At 39.5% G+C, this 24,622-nt stretch overlaps 1 protein-coding gene across 1 annotated transcript in view; it reads left to right on the top strand.

Annotated features, from left to right (window-relative positions):
* Window positions 1–24,622, top strand: part of SYT16 (synaptotagmin 16) — a 119,953-nt gene that overhangs the window by 63,073 nt on the left and 32,258 nt on the right. Inside the window, 2 exon segments of the mRNA XM_061158361.1 lie at window positions 17,677–17,889; window positions 24,216–24,472. Coding sequence (XP_061014344.1) covers window positions 17,677–17,889; window positions 24,216–24,472 — 470 coding nt within the window.

Raw genomic sequence — 24,622 nt, 5'->3', positions numbered from 1 at the left:
CTGACAAACCTGTGTGCAAGATAAGCAACAGTTAGAACTGGACATGAAACAATGGACTGGTTCCAAATTGGCAAAGGAGCACATCAAGGCTGTATATTGTCACCCTGTTTATTTAACTTATATGCTGAGTACATCATGTGAAATGCTGGGCTGGATGAAGTACAAGCTGGAATCAATATTGCCAGGAGAAATATCAATAACCTCAGATTGGCAGATGACACCACCCTTATGGCAGAAAGTGAAGAGGAACTAAACAGCCTCTTGATGAAAGTGAAATAGAATGAAAAAGCTGGCTTAAAACTCAACACTGAAAAAAACTAAGATCATGGCACTGGTCCCATAACTTCATGGCAAATAGATGGGGAAACAATGGGAACAGTGACAGACTTTATTTTGGGGGACTCCAAAATCACTGCAGATGGTGAATGCAGCCATGAAATTAAAAGACACTTGCTCCTTGGAAGAAAAACTATGACTAACCTAGACAGCATTTTAAAAAGCAGAGACATTACTTTACGGACAAAGGTCCATCTAGTCAGGCTATGGTTTTTCCAGTGGTCATGTATGGATGTGAGAGTTGGATTCTGAAGAAAGCTGAGCACCAAAGAATTGATGCTTTTGAACTGTGGTGTTGGAGAAGACTCTTGAGAGTCCTTGAACTGCAATGAGATCCAACCAGTTCATACTAAAGGAAATCAGTCCTGAATATTCATTGAATGGACTGATGCTGAAGCTGAAGCTCTAATACTTTTCATCTCTGATGCGAAGAACTGACTCTTTAAAAAAGACTCTGATGCTGGAAAGATCGAAGGCAGGAGAAGGGGACGACAGAGGATGAGACAGTTGGATGGCACCACCAACTCAATGGACATGAGTTTGAGCAAGCTTCAGGAGTTGGTGATGGACAGGGAAGCCTGGTGTGCTGCAGTCCATGGGGTCGCAAAGAGTTGGACACGACTGAATGACTAAACTGAACTAACATTTGAATTGGTCAACAGAATAAAACAGATTGCCCTCCCTAATGTGGGTGTGCCTTACCTAATCAACTGAAGACATGAGCAAGGGGGAACTCTGCCTGCTTGACTCCTTGAGCTGGAACATTGATCTCCTGCCCTCAGACTGGAACTTATACCATTGGCTGTCCTGGTTCTCTCAGTCAGGATGGAATGACTCACTGGCTCTCCCAGGTCTCCACCTTACCAACTGCAGTTTTTTGGACTTTTCTGCTTCCATAAATACATGGGAGCCAGTTGTGTGTGTGTGTGTGTGTGTATTTTTTTCTACTATTGGTTCTGTTACTCTAGAGAACAACTAATACACTATTATACTGATTTTAAGTTTATGTGTTTATTAATTACTGAAACATTTGTTTTATTTCTAATTGTATGTTAGACACTAAGAGGACAGACTAGAGAAGAATGAGTTAAGACTACAAATTCTTTGAAGATGTTAGAGAAGTCACAGCTACAGAAACCCATTTAGAAAATGTAAGTAAGAAAAGTAATAGAAGGTGAACTGTTCATGGCAGTTAAAAATATAGAGAGAACAAGGGACATTATTGTACCCAGGGCAGCATTTCTCATTCAGCAGTGCTAGGCTTGTTCAATTGGTTCAGTGTCTGAAAACTGAGGTGTTTTTTGTGGCACCCTATACTTCACTGTGAAGTTTTGTTTTTTTTTTTTTTTCACTGTGAAGTTTTAATGCATTTATTTTCATCATTTTATCAGTAGAAACTATAGCTGGACTGTGTAAGCCATGTAATAGTCAAACCCGTGAATATGCATGCCCATGACAAAGCATGTTAAAGAAAGAGGCATGATTTGTTGTTATTTAGTCACTAAGTCATGTCTGACTCTTGAGATCTCATGGACTGTAGCCTGCTAGGTTCCTCTGTCCATGGGATTTCCCAGGCAAGAATACTGGAATGGGTTGTCATTTCCTTCTCCAGGGGATCTTCCAGACACAGGGACCAAACCCATGTCTCCTGCATTGGCAGGCAGATTCTTTACCACTGAGCCACCAGGGAAGCCCTAGAGGTATGATAAATGATATCCATATTTCTTAGTTCATATTCATTTCTCTTATTACCTACTTGTTCTTGTCAGCATATGTGTGATAATAGGCACCCAAAGCATAGAAACTGTATGGGAAAAAATGGAACATTTAGAAAATATTCCATTAATTTTTCTGAAAATGGAGAAACATTATTTATTATCTAATTTTCAGGGAGATTATTGGGGGGGCTATTATTATGATATGTGCATATCACCACTGAATATATGATGTGCAAATTGTGTGACTTTTGGAATATAGATTTTTGCTTTTATTTTTCCTGAAAAAGCTGTTAGTTAGCTAAGTGAGTATGTTCAGTCTATATTTTTTTCAGTTATCATGATATATTTGGGTACATTTACTGTGAATTTGGTGCTGAAGACACTTTGAAATTGCCTTATAGAAATTATCACTGTAGCTTAACTGGGCTACAGTTGAGTTTTATCTCAAGATAAAACAACTTTGGAAATTGCCTTAAGGATGATTTGCTGCATGGAATGGGAAGATGAGTGAATAAACTGAAAAAATATTATAGAAATCTAGAAACTCAACACCTGCAAAGTACACGATCTGTTCAGTATCTTTCTCAGCCTTGGTAATATATCCCAAGCCCTTCATTTTAGTATCCATGGCAATGAGATTTTTTTTGTCTTCCTAATCAGAACGTTTGTAAATTAAAATGTTGATTCACATTTGCTTTATAAGGATTCACTCGAGTTATAGAGAACTATTGGGGGTTGGGGAAAAGAAAGCAAGAACAAGCATTCTGGTTTCATGTTTTCTCTGCATGTGCAGAAATTTAATTATCAGGTCACTTCATTCTCAGCAGAGTAAATTACAGTCCTGGTCATTAATTTGTATGTAAATGCCACCATTGTAGGAAGACAACACAACGCTTGAGTACTATCAAGAGATGCCCTTGTAGGAGGCATACAAATTATCAGAGCTTAAAAGAGTCGGGCAAGTAAATGGTTTAGCGCTTGCTCTCATTCAGGTGAACCCTGTTGCAATGATCAAACAGCTTAGAGTAATTATCAAGGCCAAGTGTTCAGAAAACATTTTTATTTGAGGGAGTCCAAAATAGTAAGAAATGAGGACCCAATGAGTACAAACATAGGTCTTGCTCAGAATACTACCTGGAGAGAAGACTTTTTGTGATCTCCGTAGTCAGACCTGGGCTTCCCTAGTGGCTCAGCTGGTAAAGAATCTGCCTGCAATGCGGGAGATCTGGGTTCAATCCCTGGGTTGGGGAGATACTCTGGAGAAGGGAACAGCTCCCCACTCCAGTCTTCTGGTCTGGAAAATTCCATGGACTGTATCAAAGAGTCAGACATGACTGAGTGACTTTCATTTTCAATACCTTAGTCAGACCTAATCACTCTCAATGATTTCATGTTGCTTCATTTCTTATCCTGGGTGAGTAGCCTGGAAGGGAAGAGAAATAAGCTTCAATGAAGCTATAGTAGCCTTGGATAGAGAACCATTCACTTGGGGTATTAACTAGCTTTACACATATCTGTCTAGAGATGCCAGGAAAACTGGGGTCTTATTTGGCAAACACTTGGCTCATAGGAATGAACAGAGTGAGCTGAATGTGGCAGCAGGGGAATCCAGGCTGTGTCAGCATTATCTGTCTTCAGGGCTCTTTGACTTGAGTTAGTGGCTCCTGACTATTGCAAATAGGGTCTAGTAACTGGGGACACAGAGGAGTCAGACAAGAGTTAAATTGTGGCCTACATCTCAAGGTTTATCTAGGAACTCGAATATAAATCAGAAAGCCAGGAGAGTTTCCCAGGTGGACACAGCAGGGATCAGAGAGACATTCCATTTGGTGTGGTCCTCAGACTTCTCTCCTTGGGCTAGAGCACAAGGACAAGTTCTAGATTTCATTGGTTTTGAGTTTTCTCAACTGCACAGGAATGGCTGGGAATATTTGAGTTGATAAGGTAAGGACAGAACTTCAGTATCTTGCAGTGGGGGAGAGAGAGAAGGCTGCAATGGGAACCAGCTTTACTTTGATTCACATTTTAAAAGCTTTACCAAGGTGCAATTGATAAACCACACACATATACAGTGTACAGTTTGTCAATTTTGACATCCTGTGAAGCCATCAGAAGAAGCAAGAAAATGAACATTTATGTCACTCCGATAGTATCCTCATTCTCCTTTGTAATCCATTGTTCTCTGTTAATTCCCCCTTGCCACCCTGTAGGCAACCACTGATCTATTTTCCGACATAGTATCCTAGTTTAAATTTTCTAGAATAGTATATAAATGGAATTATATTATTTGTACTCTTTTGACTCTTTCCCTACTACTCTCAGCTTAATGTTTTTGAGATCCATCCATATTGTTGGAGGTATAAATAGTTCAGTCCTCTTGATTGCTTACTAGTATTCCATTGTATTGATTTGCCATAACTTGTTTATCCATTTACCTGTTGCTTAATGTATGGGTTGCTTCTAGATTCTGGCTTAGTTAGTTCGGTTCAGTCACTCAGTTGTGTCCAACTCTTTGTGATCCCATGGACTAGAGCACAACAGGCTTCCCTGTCCGTTACCAACTCCTGAAGCTTGCTCAAACTCATGTCCATCAAGTCGGTGATGCCATCCAACCATCTCATCCTCTGTCATCCCCTTCTCCTCCTGTCTTCAATCTTTCCCAGCATCGGGGTCTTTTCTAAAGAGTCAGTTCTTCACATCAGGTGGTCAAAGTACTGGAGTTTCAGCTTCAGCATCAGTCCATCCAATGAAAATTCAGGACTGATTTCATTTAGGACGGACTGGTTGGATCTCCTTGCAGTCCAAGGGACTCTCAAGAGTCTTCTCCACACCACAGTTCAAAAGCATCAATTCTTTGGTGCTCAGCCTTCTTTATGGTCTAACTCTCACATCCATACATGACTACTGGAAAAATGATAGCTTTGACTAGGCGGATCCTTGTCGGTAAAGTAATGTCTCTGCTTTTGAATACGCTGTCTAGGTTTGTCACAGCTTTTCTTCCAAGGAGCAAGCGTCTTTTAATTTCATGGCTGCAGTCACCATCTGCAGTGATTTTGAAGCCCAAGAAAATAAAGTCTGTCATTGTTTCCATTGTTTCCCCATCTATTTGCCATGAAGTGATGGGACCGGATGCCATGATCTTAGTTTTTTTCAATGTTGAGTTTTAAGCCAGCTTTTTCACTCTCCTTTTTCACTTTCATCAAGAAGCTCTTTAGTTCCTCTTCAGTTTCTGGCATAAGGATGGTGTCATCTGTAAATCTGAGGTTATTGAGTTTTCTCCTGGCAATATTGATTCCAGCTTGCGCTTCATCCAGCCTGGCATTTTACATACTCTTCATGTAAGTTAAATAAGCAGGGTGACAATATACAGCCACGACGTACTTGTTTCCCAGTTTGGAACCAGACTGTTGTTCCATGTCCGGTTCTAACTGTTGCCTCTTGACCTGCATACAGGTTTGTCAGGAGGCAGGTAAGGTGGTCTGGTAATTCCATCTCTTAAAGAATTTCCCACAGTTTGTTGTGCTCCACACAGTCAAAGGCTTTAGCATAGTCAATAGAGCAGAAATAGATGTTTTTCTGGAACTCTCTTGCTTTTTCTATGATCCAACGGATGTTGGCAATTTGATCTCTGTGTTTCCTCTGCCTTTTCTAAACCCAGCTTGATCATCTCGATGTTCTCGGTTCACACGTTGAAGCCTAACTTGGAGAAGTGTGAGCCTTACTTTGCTAGCATGTGAGATGAGTAAAATTGTGCAATAGTTTGAACATTCTTTCCATTGCCTTTCTTTGGGATTGCCTAGTGGCTCAGTTGGTAGAGAATCTGCCTGCAATGCAGGAAACCTGGTTCAATTCCTAGGTTGGGAAGATCCCCTGGAGAATGGAATGGCAGTGAGCTCCAATATTCTTGCCTGGAGAATTCCTTGGACACAGGAGCCTAGTGGGTACTGTCCATGGGGTTTCATAGAGTCAGACACAACTGAGCGACTAACACTTTCACTTTCACTGACATCTATACATGACTACTGGAAAAACCATAGCTTTGACTACATGGACTTATATATCTTAGGGTTGCAAAAATTTCTATGTTTTTTCCTAGGAGTTTTGTAAAGTTTTGCAATTCAATCTATGATTAATTTTTATACCCACACACATAGTGTGAACTATAGGTTGATGTTCTAAAATATTAATTATATTCGTTTTGCTCAAGCATACTTATTTGAAAGACTTCAATTTCCCCCATTAAGTTGTTTTGGAACCTTTGTTAAAAACAAAGGTTTTGTTTTGTTAAAACAAAAACAGTGGACCATATTTCCATACTCCTATTTCTGGACTGAATTCTGTTGATTAATTAGTTTACCTTTTTGCCACTATCAAATTGTTGATCAGTGTAGCTATAAGTCTTAAAAGCTTGTAGGTTGGAACTCCCTACAAAAAGTTTGTTCTTTTTAAAAATTATTTTGAATATTCTAAGTTCTTATATTTCCTTATACACCTTAGAGTATGCTTGTCAAATTTTACAAAATGTCTGCTTGAATATTGATTTAGATTGCATTAAATCAATAGAATAATTTGGGAAAATTAGTATCTTAGCAATGCTGAGTCTTCTCTATTTTTTCCTCAGGAATATTTTATTGCTTTTGGTATAGTAGTTTGGAATGCCTCCTGTTAAACTTTAGGATATAGGTATATAATTTTCTATATTTGTGATGTCTTTGTCAGCTTTTTTTCATTAGTATTATGCTGGCCTCATAAAATGGATTGAGAAATGCTCTCTTTTCCTCTGCTTTCTGTAAGGGTTGTGTAGATGTCAGTGTTATTTGACATTCATAGAACTCTGTACCTGAAAACTGCAGGATATTCTTTCTAAGTCCACATTATCACAGTGGACTGTATGTTAAGTCATACAAATCTATACACTTACTGATTTTTTTCTTAGTTCCTCTATCAACGAACTACTGAGAAGAGGGTGTCAAAATCTTTAGTTCTATTTTGAGTTTGTCTATTTCTCCTTTAAGCTCCATTAGTTTTTCCCTCATGTTTTGAAACCCTGTTAATAGTTTCATACACAGTTACAATTTTTATGTCTTCATGAGTTGATCATTTTATTGTTTTAAAGTATAATTCCTCTCTGGTAAAACTATTGTCTTGATGTTAATAGCTGCGTCAACTTCTTTATACTTATAGTTTGCATAACTTATTTTTTAAATCCTTTTGCTTTTAACTTGTCTCTGTATTTGTACTTATGGTCATTAAATTATTGGGTCTTGCTTTTTTATTCAGTTTGACAATCTTTACTTTCAAATGTGGTCTTTATCGCATTTGCATCTAGTGTGTGGAAATTATTGGGTTTAAGTATATCATTTTGCTATTTGCTTTCTAATTGTTGCTTCTGATTTTCATCTTCTGTTGCTCTTACTAGTTTCTTTTTGTGTTAATCATCTATGTGCTTAGTGTTCAATTTAAATTCCTCTAAAATTTTAGCTATACATATTTGTATTTTCTTTTTTCATGGCTTTTCTAAGAATTGCACATGCATCCTTAGTTTATCACAGTCCACTTTGAGTTAGTATTGTACTGCTTTGTATTTGCTCTTTGTTTTATATCACAACATTATACAACTTTGTGACAGAATAAATCACTTACTTCTCCTCTCCTTTGTGCTGTTGTTATCTCATGTTTTACTTTTCTACACTGTATCAACTCTCCACTTCCATGCAATAGTATATATTTTCTTCAGTTATCTTTCAGAAAAAGTAAAAGGAGAAAACATCCAGTATTTTTTTTTTGTATTACTCACATATTTACCATTGCTTTTCAATCCTTCCCATAGATCTGAGATTCAGTTTGTTGCCAGCTGCCTTTCTTTTGACGAACTTCCTCTAACATTTCTTGAAATGAAGATCTGATGAATACTCTTTTTATTTATATGAAAATGTGTCTATTTCACAGACTTTTTTGAAGGATGATTTCTCTGGATATAGGATTCAGTGTTGATGTTTTATTTTTTCTTTCAGCTCTTAAATGTATCATTTTGTTGTTTTCTGGCTTCCAATGTCTCTGAGAGATGACAGTTTTCTTTGTTTTGTTATTTTCTAGTATGCAAAGCATTTCTCTTTCTCTTCTTGATTTCAAATATTTTGTTTTATCTTTGATTTTCAGTTAGTTGACAATGACTTGCCTCACTGCAGAACTTTCGAGCTAGATTATTAAAATGTTTGATTCTGTATGTTGATTTTTTCTGTATGTTTTTTTCAGCACATTTGGGTGATTCCCAGTTATTTTTTCAAATATTTTTCTTCCACATTTTTTGTTTTGTTTTTCCCTCCTTGAACTCCAGTTATACATATTTCAGACAACTAGATATGCTATCCTTATTCACTGGGGTTTTGTTTATTTTCTTTCCAAATTTTTTATGTTCTTCAGACTGATTACTTTTTATTGAGCTCCTTCAAAATTCATTGCCATCTCCAAACTGACTGAATTTTTTAACTTTGAGCATTAAGTTTGTTTAGTTTTTTGAATATTGTTTTCATTTCTCCACTGAAATTATCCTTATTTATGTTCATCATGATCACCCTTTCCTTTGATTCTTTGAACTTATACAATAGATACTTTAAAGATGTCTTCTGCATCCACAATCTGAGTCATCTTGAGGCTAGTTTCAGTTGAATGTTGTTTTTCCTTGGTGATTCACATTTTTCTTGTTTCTTTGTATGTCTAGTGACTTTTGATTATATACTGGACATTGTGGATCAAATGTTGTAAAGATATTGGATTCTTTAATCTTCCTGTAAAGAGTATTGCTTTTCATTTTAGCCCAATTTCAACAGGGGAATTACTAGTTGATTCCTTTGAGTATAATGGTTTCTAGTTTGTCATGTTGGGCTTATTTCAGTTTTACTCAGTCTTATTTCTAGTGTTAGCCCTTCTAAAGTTTGAACAGAAAATCTAGAGTGTCTACCAAGCTACTCTGCCTTGGCCAAATTCAAACTCCTAACTCAGACTCTGCTGAGACAGGCTTCAGACAAAATGTCTAATCAAATTTTTAGTCTTCTAGGTCTTACTTTTTCTAATTTTCTTGAATTTTTCCATATGTATACATAGTACAGATTTCAGCTAAATGCTTGAACTAAATTCATATGCAGATTTCGGAGCTCTCTCTCTCTTTGGGTCCCTCTTTTCTGGGATTTCCTTTTCCATTTCCAGTTGCTCTGGTTGCCCTGAATTCTGCCCTTTGACACCTCAGGTCAATAAGGCTTGTGATTTCTGCCTGAGTCCTTGATGCCCTGTGCCTCATAGACTTAGAAATACTTTTAGCAGATAAATAGTATAACCATGTAGTCATCCAGTAATGTTTTCTTCTTTAACAAATTAGATCTCCTCTCATTTCTATCTTCTCCTGTTCACTCTCTATGCCTTCAGATAGTTAAATTTTTTTTTCATGAATTTATAATTATTATTAGGTTAGTTCAAGTCATGTACTCTGCTGCTGGCATAACTAGCATCCTCAATATTGTAACTTTTTCCTAGTGCAGTGATCTTTATGTTACTCATAAAAATTTTTCCATTTGACTAATTAATATTTAGCCGTTACAAGTGCCATCTCTTTGTTCATATATGAAATGGAGTTGTCAAAACATCTCATACAAGGTGTAGGGTGACAAAACAAGTGTGCACAGGAGAACCAGGTTGTAATCCTTCCTCTGCCACTAACTAGCTGCTTGACATATAGGTATGTGCCTTAAGTAGTCTCAGCCTTAGTTTCTATTCTGTAGAATGAGGGAGTTAGGTTATATCAATGTTTTCCAACCTTTAAAAAATGTCAGGACTTTTATTTTTTCCCAACAGAATCTTATAAAAATATAAACTGTATTAAAGCCAAACAGCCCTGATTGTTCAGGGTGTATAGCTCAGCCTGCTCAGTGCAACCACCCACATCTTTACTTTTACCGTGGGTGGCATTGAAGCTCCTTTGTGGAATCCCAGACTTCCACAGAGCATTGTCTGAAAAAAAAAATCAAGGTTGATGATTTATATAAATCTTTTCCTATCCTGTTTGAGTTAAAAAAATGACTGGATTATGCATCTAAAAATGTGGTCAGTTTTTTAAGGATCTGAGAGGGGCAATTGTCACCTTTGACCCTCCCTTGTGCTTTATTCACTTTAACCAACTTCTTGTTCTTATTTCTATCCTTATCCAACCACCCTGGGCAGACACTTGCTGTAGGTATTGAGAAATCTGGTATATTAGGGATTCTTGCAATTGTAGCTAAAATGAGCTCTCAGGTACCGCACCACCGAGCACAACCCACCTCCGCCCGTCTCCAGGTCCCATCTATCAGATATGAGCAGTACTTCCCTCCACCTAATTGCTCCTATGTGGGCGGGAAGGAATTAAAAAGTTTGGATATGCACTGATCATTTATAAAGTCTTTCTCCATCTGTAAAATAGCAGCAGACAGTCTTAAGAAATCCTCTTTGCACCACCAGTTGGTGGTTTTGTTGCCTTAAAAGAAACAACAAAATGAGCAGGTGTTGAGCACTGCCCACACTCAGACAGCACTGCCAAGTCTTACAGAGTGCTCCACCTCTAAACTTGGAAAAATGCATAGTGAGGGAAGGAAGCTGATACAACCCACATTGTCAGCTTAATTTTCTCTTATTCCTGCCCTTGTTTCTTTCATCCTTTCCCTGAAACAGTTCTGAGGAGTTTTCAAATCAAACCCTGAAAGAATAGGCATTCTTCCCTTTGCTTGTAAATGGCAAGGCTTCCTAGATGGGTTTCCATATAAGGCACTGCTGTGATGAGGAGTAATAATAATAATCATTAACATTTTTTAGCATATCATATGCCAGGCATGTTTTGGTTTTTTTCTTCCCTTTCATGATTTATCCCATTTAGCCCTATCAACAACTTTAAGATGTAAGGAATATCAAGATAAGGACACCAAAGTTCAGAAAGATTAAGGAACTTGCTTAGATCTCAGACCAGCAAATGGAAGGTCCCAGATTCATGTGGAGGCAGCTTGACTCCAGATTCTGCCTTCACTGATGTTAGACCTGGACAGGCAGCTTCTGTGGCACTGAGGCCCCACTTTCCTGTCTTTTAGTTGTGAAAGACAAAGATGGCATTTCCTCTGCCTCTGTTTACAAGAAAAAATAAAAAGATTCACTAAAAATCAAAGGGAGGAATATTCTGATTGCACTGCTATAGAGACTTGGTATTGATGGGTCTATAGATAACTTTTTTTAGTCAAAGTCATGAACTTCCTGTCAGTGCAAGAAGCCCACAGTAGCAACTCAATAGTATGTGAACAGAGGGAAGGAGCTGGGTGGCCATGCGTCAGGAATATTGCAGATAAGTCTGACTTCTCTTTGGTGGTAGATTCTGAGGTGGTGTCTAAAATCTCTCCAAATTCTGTGATTGAGTGAAGTGAACAATCTCAACTTCAAGATGTGTCCACATACTTGGTATTTGTGCAACTTTTTCTCTGTTGTTTTAGCAAGCTAATTGGATGAAGAGGTAAAGATTTTAATACAAATTTCCACTTGTATTAAATATTATTTCCCAAGAACTTGGTATTTATACTGTGTTTCAGAAAGTACTATCTTATGTCTGAAAATTAAGTGCCACAACTTAGACAAGACTTAGTGATTTTCAAAGATTCAAGTTGAATGAAATCCAGATCCACTCTTTAGTTGTTGACACTGACTCATTGCAAGGAAAGTAGCAGCTGGGATCTTTCAAAAAGGTAAGAGTCAAATTTTGAATTTGAGAAAATAACTGATTGGTAAGAGAACATGGAAAATAGTGTTGCAAAACCATTGACCTGGAAATCTGGAGACCTCCATTTGTTCCTAGCTTGATATACACTTTGCCTCTTTGGGTATTGGCTTCTCTTTGTGAAAATGAGGGAATAGATAAATGCTCATGAAAATCCTTTCTAACCCAACCTATGTGATTTTATATTCTTAGTGACCAAACACAGTTGTATAGATTTTGACCAGGATTTTTTTTCCTTCAAGTAACAGATGATAGAGGGAGCATAATGTTGTCATAATAATATTGACATTGGAGCCAGACCACCTGGGTTTGAATCCTGGTTACAATGTTTATTAACTGTTATCACTGCGGCAAATTACTGACTTCATGATGCCTCAGTTTCCCCATTCACAGAATGGGGATAATAAAGTACTGATTTCACTGGGTTATTGTGAGGAGTAAATAAGTTATCAGATGTAACTTTCTAGAATAGTGCCTGGCTCATGATCAATGCTGTATATGGGATTGCTTTTATTGTTATAGTAGTACCACTACTGACTTCTGTTGCTACCAGTGGGTTTTTAGGAGGGATGACAGGTTTCATTTTTAGAGAATTTCCTGAAATCCTTGAGGACTGAGGCTTAGAATAGCATGTGCAGTTGCATTTAGAATCCCATGAGGACAATGGACCAGTTATACTGCAGCCTGGGTGCGTTCACTCTCACATAGGGTGACTCTTCTTCCCTCTGCTCTCTCTTCTCACAAAGGAAGCAATGTCCTGGCAGATTTCAGGGTGAAAATGGCAAAACCCCCTCTTGGCGCACTCTGAAAAGTAATCTAGATATGGCTCTAGTGTCCTGAGGCAATAATGTTTGATGATTTGTGCAGTGACCAAGAACAGAGGTTCTATGTCCAAGTCCCAGCTTTGTTACTTTGCTAAGTTTTTTGCCTAAGATAAGTTACTTAATCTCTCTATGCCTCTGTTTCCTGTCTCTAAAATGAGAGTAATAATAATTATCCCTACTTCATGGTGTTGCTGTGGTGATTAAATGGAATAATGTATATGAAGTCCCCAGAAGATACCTGGCATATAGTCTATGTTTAGTTAATGGGAAACATTATAATTACTGTTATGATTATGCAACAGGGAAGAGTAATTTTAAATTTACGCTGGATCTATTTCTGTGACTTTAACCCTTTTTTGGTATAAGAATACATAAGGGTCTCCCTCAGGGAGATAATCTGAGCTGCCCAATTGTGAAGGACTACAAGGAACTGAAACTAACACATTCCCCTGCCTGAGGCTTGCCATTCCAGGAGACATTTGCAAGGACTGAACAGTCTTTTTACTTTGTTTCTTCACCTCCCCCCAACCTCTGATCTATAAAGAACCTGGCAACCAGGCCCTGACCTGAGAGCCTGCCAACTTCTTGGTCAGCCGACTCTCCGATTAGTCTCTTCCTTGCCTCAACACTTTGAGACTCGGATTCATTGGCCTGTCCTGCAGCGAGCAGAGCAAGCTTGGACTCGGTATGGTTATTATATTGAGTGAGGAGAATATGTGCTCTGTGGATGATCAGTGACTCACTGGGGAAAAAAAATCAAGGATCCCATACTGGTAAATTAATGAATTCTCTTTCTTAATTTTATATATGAGGAAATACTTGTGGACTAACTCACTTAATTTGAAATTGATGACTTTTGACTATGAAAAGTTTTAATAGTAAAACAATAGTATACTACTAATAGTATACTATTAGTGATATTAGTCACATTTAATATAATTAATATATGTTAATATAATTAAGTATATTAATAGTATGTAATTTAATAGTAGTTCAGTTCAGTTGCTCAGTTGTGTCCGACTCTTTGTAACCCCATGGACTGCAGCATGCCAGGCCTCTCTCTCCATCACCAATTCCCAGAGCCTACTCAAACTCATGTCCATTGAGTCAGTGATGCCATCCAACCATCTCATCCTCTGTTGTCCCCTTCTCCTCCTGCCTTCATCTTTCCCAGCATCAGGGTCTTTTCCAGTGAGTCAGTTCTTCACATCAGGTGGCTAAAGTATTGGAGTTTCAGCTTCAATGTCAGTCCTTCCAATGAACACCCAGGACTGATCTGCTTTAGGATGGACTGGTTGGATCTCCTTGCAGTCCAAGGGACTCTCAAGAGTCTTCTCCAACACCACAGTTCAAAAGCATCAGTTCTTCAGTGCTCCGTTTATTTATAGTCCAACTCTCGCATCCAGACATGACTACTGGAAAAACCATAGCTTGACTAGACAGGTCTTTGCTGGCAAAGTAATGTCTTTGCCTTTTAGTGTGCTATCTAGGTTGGTCATAACTTTTCTTCCAAGGAGCAAGTGTCTTTTAATTTGATGGCTGCAGTTACCATCTGCAGTGATTTTGGAGACCCCCAAAATAAAGTCTGTCACTGTTTCCATTGTTTCCCATCTATTTCCCATGAAGTGATGGGATTAGATGCCATGATCTTAGTTTTCTGAATGTTGAGCTTTAAGCCAACTTTTTCACTCTCCTCTTTCACTTTCATCAAGAGGCTCTTTAGTTTTTCTTGCATACCTGAGTTTATTGATATTTCTCCTGGCAATATTGATTCTAGCTTGTGCTTCATCTAGCTCAGCATTTTGCATGAGTACTCTGCATATAAGTTAAATAAACAGGATGATAATACGCAGCCTTGACGTACTCTTCCCGATTTGGAACCAGTCAGTTGTTCCATGTCCAGTTCTAACTGTTGCTTCTTGGCTTGCACACAGATTTCTCAGGAGGCAGGCCATGTGGCCTGGTGTAGTAATACTAATGGAATACAAATGGCCTAGTAGTACGCATGGAATGGAATCTCAGAGTTGGAAAAAGTGCCAGTGGAGGTCTATTCCAACCACTTCTCCAGTGTGTATATCCCCCTGACTACCTCCCAGGTGTGTAGATGGCCCTATACTCTAAAGGTGGGGAGAGTTTACTTTTGGTCCTGTTAGTCTCTGGATCTCTTCCATATGTGATGGCCCATTCCATGCTAGGAACTATGCCTAGCACACTGAGACATGAGGAGCCTGTTCATTGTAATGGTGTTCTGTTGGGATGGTAATGAAATCTCTTCTAACACTTAGCTTTCTATGTCTTGCCATGGGTCTGGCCCCAGATAACAATAAAATTGAGTGAGCTGAAAACAATATGCTCTTAAGTCACTGGATCAACTATTCCATAAAAGAGAGAAATAGATTGAATGTTGACACCTGTCAGGTAGAAAGTTTGGAGTTTGAGAATTTAGATCTGGAAAAGACCTGGGAAATGATCCATACATTAGAAATGATCCACAAATGAAGAAACAGGATCAGAGAGGTTAAGAGTCTCAGCCGCATAGAGTCAGCTTGCTAATATGAGCGAGCACAAAGAATAAGAGTTCTTTCTGCCATCTCTCTCTGATTCTCCAGCAGAGTGATTAGAAGTGTGGCCTCTAGAGACAGACTGCCTTGATTCAAATTTTGGTTCTACCCCCTCCTGGCAGTGTGATCTTCAGACAGTTGTAGACTTTTCTCTGCCTCAATTTTCATATGTGAAAGATGGGAACAGTAATAGAGGTTTTATGTGGATTAAATGTGATGTGTATAAGATACTTAGGACACTTCCTGGCAACATGAAAGATATTCAATAAGTGTTTGTTATAATTGCTTCCGAAGAGCCTCAGGAAAATCAACTCTTAAGTCAGAGAGTAAATGTTTTGGCCAGGTGAGTGTTTTCAAGTATTTTCCCTCACTTAAAATATGGCTTTTAAATTTCTTCCTAACTTCTAATTCTTAACTGATCTTCAGGACCCATCTGTTCTGTTAATAGCCATACCCTTCCCTGGAACCACTGTGTGAGTTTTGGATGAAAAGAGGAAATCTTTAAATAATAATTCCATATTATTTATATTTCCAGTCCATATTCAGCAGATATTTACAGTGTCATCTGCCCTGTGCCTGACACAGAGATAGTGCCTGGAGGGATGCAGGGGTGGGTGGTCTTATGTGCTTCTTGGTCTCAGGGTGTGTACAAGTTAGATGGAAAGGTTGGCAGTTAAATAGGTAATTTCCTCCACAAAGCTGAAGGAAGCACTGACAGGACTGGATAGAGAGTGATTTTATAGCACATGGAAAGAGCCTTAAATCCCTAAAGTTGATTTAAGGGATCAAGGAAGGACTCTCTGAAAGAAATGATGCCTCTGCTGAAACCTCAGTGAGCTAGATTCTTGGCTAGTTTAGATGGGGACTGGAGAAGAGTATTCCAGACACGGGATCATGTGTGAGTGTTGGGTGTGAGAGAAGGGCTCAGGCTTGAGAGAAAACACTGGGTATTCATCAATCTAGTCAACATTCAACAAGTGTTTAATTAAGTACTTACTCCTTAGCTGGCATTGTTTTACACACTATAGAGACATCAGATAATAAAACAGGTGATATCTTTATTTTCACGGAATTTATTGGGGAGAAGAAAGAAAAAATATTAAGTGCAGGGAACAGAATTCCTTCAGGTCAGTAACTCAGTCGTGTCCAACTCTTTGTGACCCCGTGGACTGCAGCACGCCAGGCCTCCCTGTCCATCACCGACTCCCAGAGCCTACTCAAATTCATGTCCATCGCATCGGTGATGTCATCCAACCATCTCATCCTCTGTCGCCCCCTTCTCTTCTTGCCTTCAATCTTTACCAGCACCAGGGTCTTTTCCAATGAGTCGGTTCTTCGCGTCAGGTGGCCAAAGTATTGGAGTTTCAGCTTCAGCATCAGTCCTTCCAATGAATGTTCAGGATTGATCTCCTTTAGGATGGAGTGATTGGATCTCCTTGCAGTCCAAGGGACTCTCAAGAGTCTTCTCCAACACCACAGTTCAAAAGTATCAATTCTTCAGCACTCAGCTTTCTTTATAGTCCAACTCTCGCATCCATACATGACTACTGGAAAACCCGTAGCTTTGACTAGGTGGACTTTTGTGGGTAAAGTAATGTCTCTGCTTTTTTAATATGCTGCCTAGGTAAGCCCACAGAGCTCCTTAAGGTAGAACAATCAGGGAAGTGTTTAGGATGAAGTCAAGCTGAGACCACAAAGTTGAGAGCAGCCAACCAGGTAAACACCTGGGGAGGGAAGGTTTCTGGCAGAAGGAACAACATGGGCAAGGGCAGGGATGATCAGATGCTGCTGGAGAAGTGAAGAGGACTGACCAGTGCGCTGGTATGGGGGAAGTGGTACGAATGATTCAGAGTATCTGGGTTGGGTTGTTGGTGATGGAGAAAGGCATTGCTAGTACAAACTAGTTATTCATTATTTTTTAAGACACATACAATGTGGTGTCGCTTTTCAAATCTAGGAAGCTTTTGGAAGATCTCAGTAGCTGATATCTCTTTCCTGAAGTGGGTCTTCACTTTGTGTTTTAATAGCTGAGATGAGGCAAAGAGCATATTTTCATCACCACCGGCTAGAAATACACTTAAGATACATATGTGTCCAGATTGCTGGTCCTATTCCCAGTCGTGAGCACATGTCAGCAGCATCACGACTCAGCAGGCTGCCCAGCTCAACAAGAGGGCTCATTATGTTGGTTACAGAGTGCTGGGGGTGGGGCGTTGCATGGGGAAGGTGTTTTCTCTGAGCCCTAGCCCTGTAGTTCCAATTACCCTTCTGAGCTTTCTTTTCCTGTTTCATTCCTTTGGACTCAAAACTTGTGTTTCAAGAGTGCTTTAAATTCTTTCTACCCACCTTCGGTCTGCTTTGATCCAGATTAATTGGCCACTGTTTCTCTGGACTACCTGTCTCTGTTTTCTTGTGGGCCCCATAGAAGACTCATGGCTCTTGTTTGCTTCCAGTTAACAGGTTCGGAGATGATGAGGAACTGTCCACATCTTCTGACAGTGATGAGGAGGTGATCAAACAATTTGAGATTTCCGTGTCCCGGTCCCAGAGTTTCTGCTCAGGAGCATCTGAGAAAGGAAAGCAGACAGGATTGGAGCATAAACCAAAACCCAGTCACCGTCTCTCCACCCACAAAGAAGACAGCACAGAAGTGTCCACCTGCAAAGGTATTCTTTGCATCAAACCTTTCCTTTATCTAGACCAGGTATGTCTAATGGTAAGAATGATTTTGAGTCACTGCACTGGCATCTGAGAGTCCAGAGAGGAGAGAAAAAAGAAGGGTGATGTCCAGAAGGTGGGACAGGGCCAAAGGGCTGCTTCAGACCTTCCAAGGAGCCTCATGCAGAGAGAATGGATCAGTAGTACCAAAGTCTTGATCCTGAATTGTGGAACCCCCTTCCTTCCTCATAGTTTATTGCTTTGTACATTTTAACAGCTAATGACTAGAATGGTATTTTTCAAGGTTTATAAAATTTCATTCCCTTCTGACAAGTACAAAAATTTTACATACATGTCTCCTGATGTTGCACTTCTGTGCCTTTCCCCCCATTTGAAAATGTAGGATCCATTTTCCATATATCTATGTAACCCCAGGAGATTTTTGAAGCCTTACTTTTTTTTTTTTTTTTTCATTTTTAAAACTATAATTGAAAATTTCCACACAATGTAACAAACCTATCTGAAACAAAAATTGATGAAAAAGCTAAGGAAGTGTATTATTATTTTTTTTTTTCCCAGTGGGTTTTGTCATACATTGATATGAATCAGCCATGGATTTACATGTATTCCCAATCCCGATCCCCCCTCCCACCTCCCTCTCCACCCGATTCCTCTGGGTCTTCCCAGTGCACCAGGCCGGAGCACTTGTCTCGTGCATCCCACCTGGGCTGGTGATCTGTTTCACCATAGATAGTATACATGCTGTTCTTTTCAAATATCCCACCCTCACATTCTCCCACAAAGTTCAAAAGTCTGTTCTGTATTTCTGTGTCTCTTTTTCTGTTCTGCATATAGGGTTATCGTTATCACCTTTCTAAATTCCATATACATGTGTCAGTATGCTGTAATGTTCTTTATCTTTCTGGCTTACTTCACTCTGTATAAGGGGCTCCAGCTTCATCCATCTCATTAGGACTGGTTCAAATGAATTCTTTTTAATGGCTGAGTAATATTCCATGGTGTATATGTACCACAGCTTCCTTATCCATTCATCTGCTGATGGGCATCTAGGTTGCTTCCATGTCCTGGCTATTATGAAGCCTTACTTTTAATAGGTTGTATTATTAAAACAATAGGTATGTTTTACCTTCCAAATAAAAATAATGTGTTTTCATAATACCGAATAACCTTTTTCAAACAACATGTACCCCGCATGCTCTCCCTCATGCCCTATAGTTTCTGGAGCCCAACCCGTATTATAATCCTGGGTGTGAGCAGGTCTCTTGGAACCCTCCATCTTCAGACTAAGCGTACTTTTCACAAAGGGAGAGGGGGACACTCAGGGCTGGGTGAGCACAGCCTGTGACTGTGAGTAGGACTTGTCAAGGGTCCTTGGCCCTGCCCACCAGGCATACAAAAAAACCTAGGGAAAGAACAGTACGATATTTATTAGTGCTTTCCACAGCAAAGGTCAGGCATCTCTCTATCTCTCTGACTCCTTTATGCCCAGAACCCTGAATGGCGTAGGACATTGGAACAGGGAACAGTCTGTGAAGTGTATCTGGTGAAAAAAAAGTAAGCCAGAGAAAATGTCATACTCTCTACCATAGTGACCTGGTCTAAAATGACCTGGGTTCTCTAATCTTTTCCTTCTTTCCTCTGGGCCTGTGGTTCATTCAACCAATGGGATCATAGTTGGTCTTCCTTGTTTTTCAGCACTTAGTAATAGGAAGACTTTTAAAAAGGAGAGCGTAGAACTGAGAGACGATAACAGAGAAGAAATTTCTGATTTGATGATATGGATGAAGTGGGCAAAAAATGAACAAAGGAGGCAGAAAGGAAAATCAACGAATGAGCTCTATTTTTTTAGAGGGAATATAATAATTTGCTGACCTAATGTAATTTTACTTATTGACATGGGCCACATAGCATTTTATTGCTCGTCTTTTTAGCCTAGGTAAGCCAAGAGATAAATGCTCAATGTAACCAAAGAATAGTAACAGTTGCCAGAGGCCCTCTGTAATCTCCTCACCCTCTCTCCTGTTTGCTTTTTCTCTGCTGTTAACAGCACAGCACTCTTCTCTCTCCACTGAGAGAGCAAATGTTAGCTAATGAAAGTTAATCGCAGTTGATCCCCTATGAGTAGCTTGTTTAATTCTAAAGCTAATGGCCCCATTTCCCAGAGGCCCAAGTGTCTAGATTTTGATTTATGCAAATACGCTGTTCTGAGAGTTCTGACAAACACTGTAGCCCTCAACCTTCCTGGAATCAGCAGCAACTTTTGTCGTAACTGGTGTGATTCTGAGTTTTTTGACAGATGGTGATAGAAAGGCTACATTTTTCTCTACCGGAGGGTGGAATGAGTCTACTACATTGAATGAATTACCTGTACATTTTGAAGAAAATCAGCAAGAGTTTTCATAAGAATGATTAACAGCATGCTAAATTTTACGTTATCAAATGCCATGGAAATGTTAATGTAATTTTTATTGCATGATTTTTTCTGTGTCATTTCTTTTTGTTCATTTTTAGATCATTGAATTTGTGTCAGCAGTAAAGAATAATGAAAAGATTAAGCATGCACCCCAGAGAGAATTTTTTTAACGACTTTTCTCTATTTAGCTATTTTCCCCTCTACCTTAAACATGTTTTTCTAAGATCAAATTTGCATGCGTGCATGCAAAGTTGCTTCAGTTGTGTCTGACTCTTTGCAGTCCTATGGACTGTAGCCCACCAGGCTCCTCAGTCCTTAGGCTTCTCCAGGCAAGAATCCTGGAATGGATTGCCATGCCCTCCTCCAGGGGACCTTTCCCGCATCTCTTATGTCTCCTGCATTGGCAGGTGGGTTCTTTACTACTAGTGCCACCTGGGAAGCCCCAAGATCAAATTTAACTGTAGACAGTTCTTTCACTTAAAGGGTGCATTCAGAATGTAGAACCAGTGAAATACAAGGTCCAAACCCACTTAAAACCTTCTTCATATTCCAGCTAAGTTCTCTTGTCTCACATATCTGATTTAGTGTTATTGTGAATTAGTTGTCACTGTATTCCTGATAATGTCAAAGAGGGCTTGGCCTAAGTGATCTGAATCAGGAGCTGTGCATGAGGTCTCTATGCTTGTAAGGTGGGCTACAGAATAACAGCCCACTTACTGGACTTTTTGTTTTGAGCAAAGCCTTATTTTTGTGTGTGAAATATTTAGTTCTTAAGATGTTTCATAGTAGCTAATCATTACCTTCCTTGTGTCATTTAAAACAAGTCAATTATCCCCTGTTTTTGTATGTCTGTGTGTGTGTGTGTATTTTAAGAGATTTATTGCAAAGAATTGGCTTATGTGATTGTGGGAGTTCTGAAACCCACTGTTCAGAAGGAGAGGCTGAAACTCAGGAAGGAATTGAAGCTTCAGTCTATAGATGAAATTGCTCTCCTCCAGTAATGCCTCAGTTCTCCTCTTAAGGCCTTTCAAGGGACTGATTGTGTAGGATAATCCCCTCTACTGAAAGTCAACTTAATTATAGCTACAAAATGCCTTACAGCAACTCCTAAATTAGCATTTGATTGAATAATTGAGGCCTATAGCCAAGCTGACACATAAAATTGACCATCACGAATGGTAGGCAAAAGTATAGGTGATAGTGGGAAGGGTCTTGTAGTAGAAAAGAAAGCATAAAAGCATAATAGGTTTACACCCCATCAAAGTGGGATATGGACTAAAAAATTTCCTCTCATAAAATAAATATGGTTGATGTGACACAATTATGCTCTATAATTTCTAAGAAGCCAGGATACATTTCTCGACAACAGGCAATTACTTTTCTGTATGTGTTTAAGGTGACATGACCTTCTTTAATTTAAAGCATGGGAAGATGCTTCAGGTAACAGTGAATCACCCTTCCCCCTCCTTGCAACTTGACTTGTCCCCCAGATTTGCCTTTCTAATTCATTCCTTGCTTGTCTGTCAAGGAAAATGGTTTGTTACATTAATATAGTTCTTACGTTTTTCAGTTATGAATAGCTTTTTAAGGCTTTAATGTAGCTTTTGAAAATTCCCTTATTACTGATCTAAGTATTATCACTGTGGGAGTTGAAGTCATGAGACAATTTTATGGGGGTAATTTCTTGGCAGAGTTAGATTTTGTGCTGAGATCCTGCTGGGCGCTACACACGTTGATGGATGACCCACTGTTTAATAGGACATTTTAGTGTTCGTGTATGTGAGGAATGGATGGGCTAATTAGAGCCTGAGAAGAAAATTCCGCTTTGTGTTATAGGGTTTTGCAAATGGAATAACCCTTGTTCTGTCATTTTCTGGGTCTTTTTTTTCTTCTTCTTCTGTGTGTGTGTTTGCCAGATAACTGAAAGTATGAATGTCAAGATTTTAGGTATCCTATGAGAGTGTTTCCAAGAGGCCTGAAGTGAATTATTAAGAAAAACAAGGCAGATGGAGAACTTCTCAATGGCTTGCCATAATTTGGCAAAATCCCAAATGAGGGGTTGGAATTCATGCCCTGAAAACCAACTCTTCCCAAAGATTTTTGTATCTGATTTGCAGAGGGTGATGATGTGTTTTTAAGTTTATGTGTTTATGTAGGTGGGTCAAATATTGTCTGCTAAACCACTGTCCACACTGCTCCATATTGCTACACATCTGACTGTTTCAAGTATTTGTTATCTGCATAGCCTTGAAAGCTACTTGAGATTTAATAAAATCCACTTTGAATCTGAAGGAGTCAGAGAAGATTCAGGAGTTGTCGGGACTTTGGATGGACAGGAAGGAAAGGAGAGGAGGAAGGGCCTGAAGACCGCTGTGAACAAAAATACACAATACACATGTTGTTTCCATGGAAAAGACTATGCAGTATATGGATGTTGCTTAGCAGCTTCAAGGACCTTATGTTCTAGCTCAGATTTTAAGACCAATGGTGGGAACAACTGCTATTATACAGTGTGTAAATAAGAGCTGAGCTTGTCATCCTCATGAATCTTGTCTATATCTCTAATTTTCCATCATCCTGGGAGTGGGGGACACTGGAGAAGAGTAGAGGCCAAAGAGATAAGACATCCTTGGCTAGTTTCTGGATGTGGGAGGCAATTTAGGGTGAAAACTATTGCTTAGGAAGAACAGGAAGACCCTGTCAATTTTTCCTTATTATCTGAGGGTAACCTGGGTGTCAAGGAAGAGGAAGGGGGTGAACAGGGTAAGGGAGTACCAAGAGAGAGGAGACACTAAGGGCTGAGAAAGACTCTGAGTCTAAATGAGTCAGGGAAGATTTGGGAGCTGTCGGGACTTCGGATGAACAAGAAGGAAAGGAGAGGAGCAAGGGCTTGAAGAATGCTGTGAACAAAAATATACAACTGGTGTTTTCATGGCCTATGAGACCACAGATGTCTACGAGTTTGGTGGTAGTACTGAATGGGCTTTGCTGGATGAGGTTGGATGGTTTGCTGGATGCTGGTTGGATGAGGCCAGACAGGTAAGCAAGGCTAATATTTATGGAAAGGCTGGTGGTTACTAGGCAGATATTATTTCACATGTCCACAGTGAATTTCTGATGGCTTTTCCCAATGACTCAGTGGATAAAGAATCTTCTTGCAGTGCAGGAGATTCAGGAGACTTGGGTTCAATCCCTGGGTGGGAAGATCCCCTGGAGGAGGAAATGGCAACCCACTCCAGTATTCTTGCCTGGAGAATTCCATGGACAGAGGAGCCTGGTGGGCTATAGTCCATGGGATTACAAAGAGTTTAACATGATTGAGTAAGCAAACACACATAGACAAGGAAACAAAGGTTAAGACAGTTCAAATATTGTTCAAGTTCTTAATGCAAAACTTGGATTTTAAACCTAGATCCTCTGAATCCAGGGGCTTCCCAGGTGGCACTAGTAGCACTAGTGGTAAAGAATCTGCCTGCCAATGCAAGAGATACAAGATGTGGGTTTGATCACTGGGTTCAGAAGATCCCCCGGAGGAGGAAATCACAACCCACTCCAGTATTCTTGCCTGGAAAATTCCATGGGCAGAGGAGGCTAGTGGGTTATAGTTCATGGAGTTGTGAAGAGCTGGATTTATTTTATCCTTCAAACATAATGTATATCCTTTATGTTCATATTATCATAAAGCATTCAGTCTTCTTGTACCCTATATAATGAACTAATGGGTTTTGATTTTATGGCCAAGTTTATCCAACATATAGATGAAAATGTGTTTCAGCAGATGTTATTTAATGAGTTTTGTTTTAGCACACTCGAATGGGATAGTTGCTATTGCCCATTTTCTCTAGAAAAAAGATGAAACATGGTAGTACATTTGAAAGAATTTCCTTTTTGCAAATTTAGGTTTGGATGGAGCCAGCCAACTGACTTATTCTGAGAATCTGTCTTATGGTGACGACGATCCCATCTCTGCCCATTCACAGTCCCCTTGTGAGCTGGGGAACACCAGGCACCATGGTGGATCTCCTGGAGAGACCAGCGTGGTCCACAGCCTCAGCCGGCAGTCCACAGAGGGCAGCCTGGAGATGGAGACAGCTTTTAATAACCGGGGATTCGAAGATTCCTATGCTACTGACAGCTCCTCTGTGTGGAGTCCAGAGGCAAGTTGTTTGTTTTCCACTTTTTCCTTGCTTGAATATTGTCAGCTCCCTGGTTCATTGTTCCCCTTCCCTTCCCCGTTCCTCTCCTCCCTTTCTCCCCACCCTTCCAGAAGAAAATTTTTCCAAAAAGGAAGCATTGCTTTGAAAAAC

This window comes from Dama dama, chromosome 12 (assembly GCF_033118175.1).
Source record: "Dama dama isolate Ldn47 chromosome 12, ASM3311817v1, whole genome shotgun sequence".
Lineage (NCBI taxonomy): Eukaryota > Metazoa > Chordata > Mammalia > Artiodactyla > Cervidae > Dama > Dama dama.
This window is presented reverse-complemented; position numbering and strand designations above follow the sequence as displayed.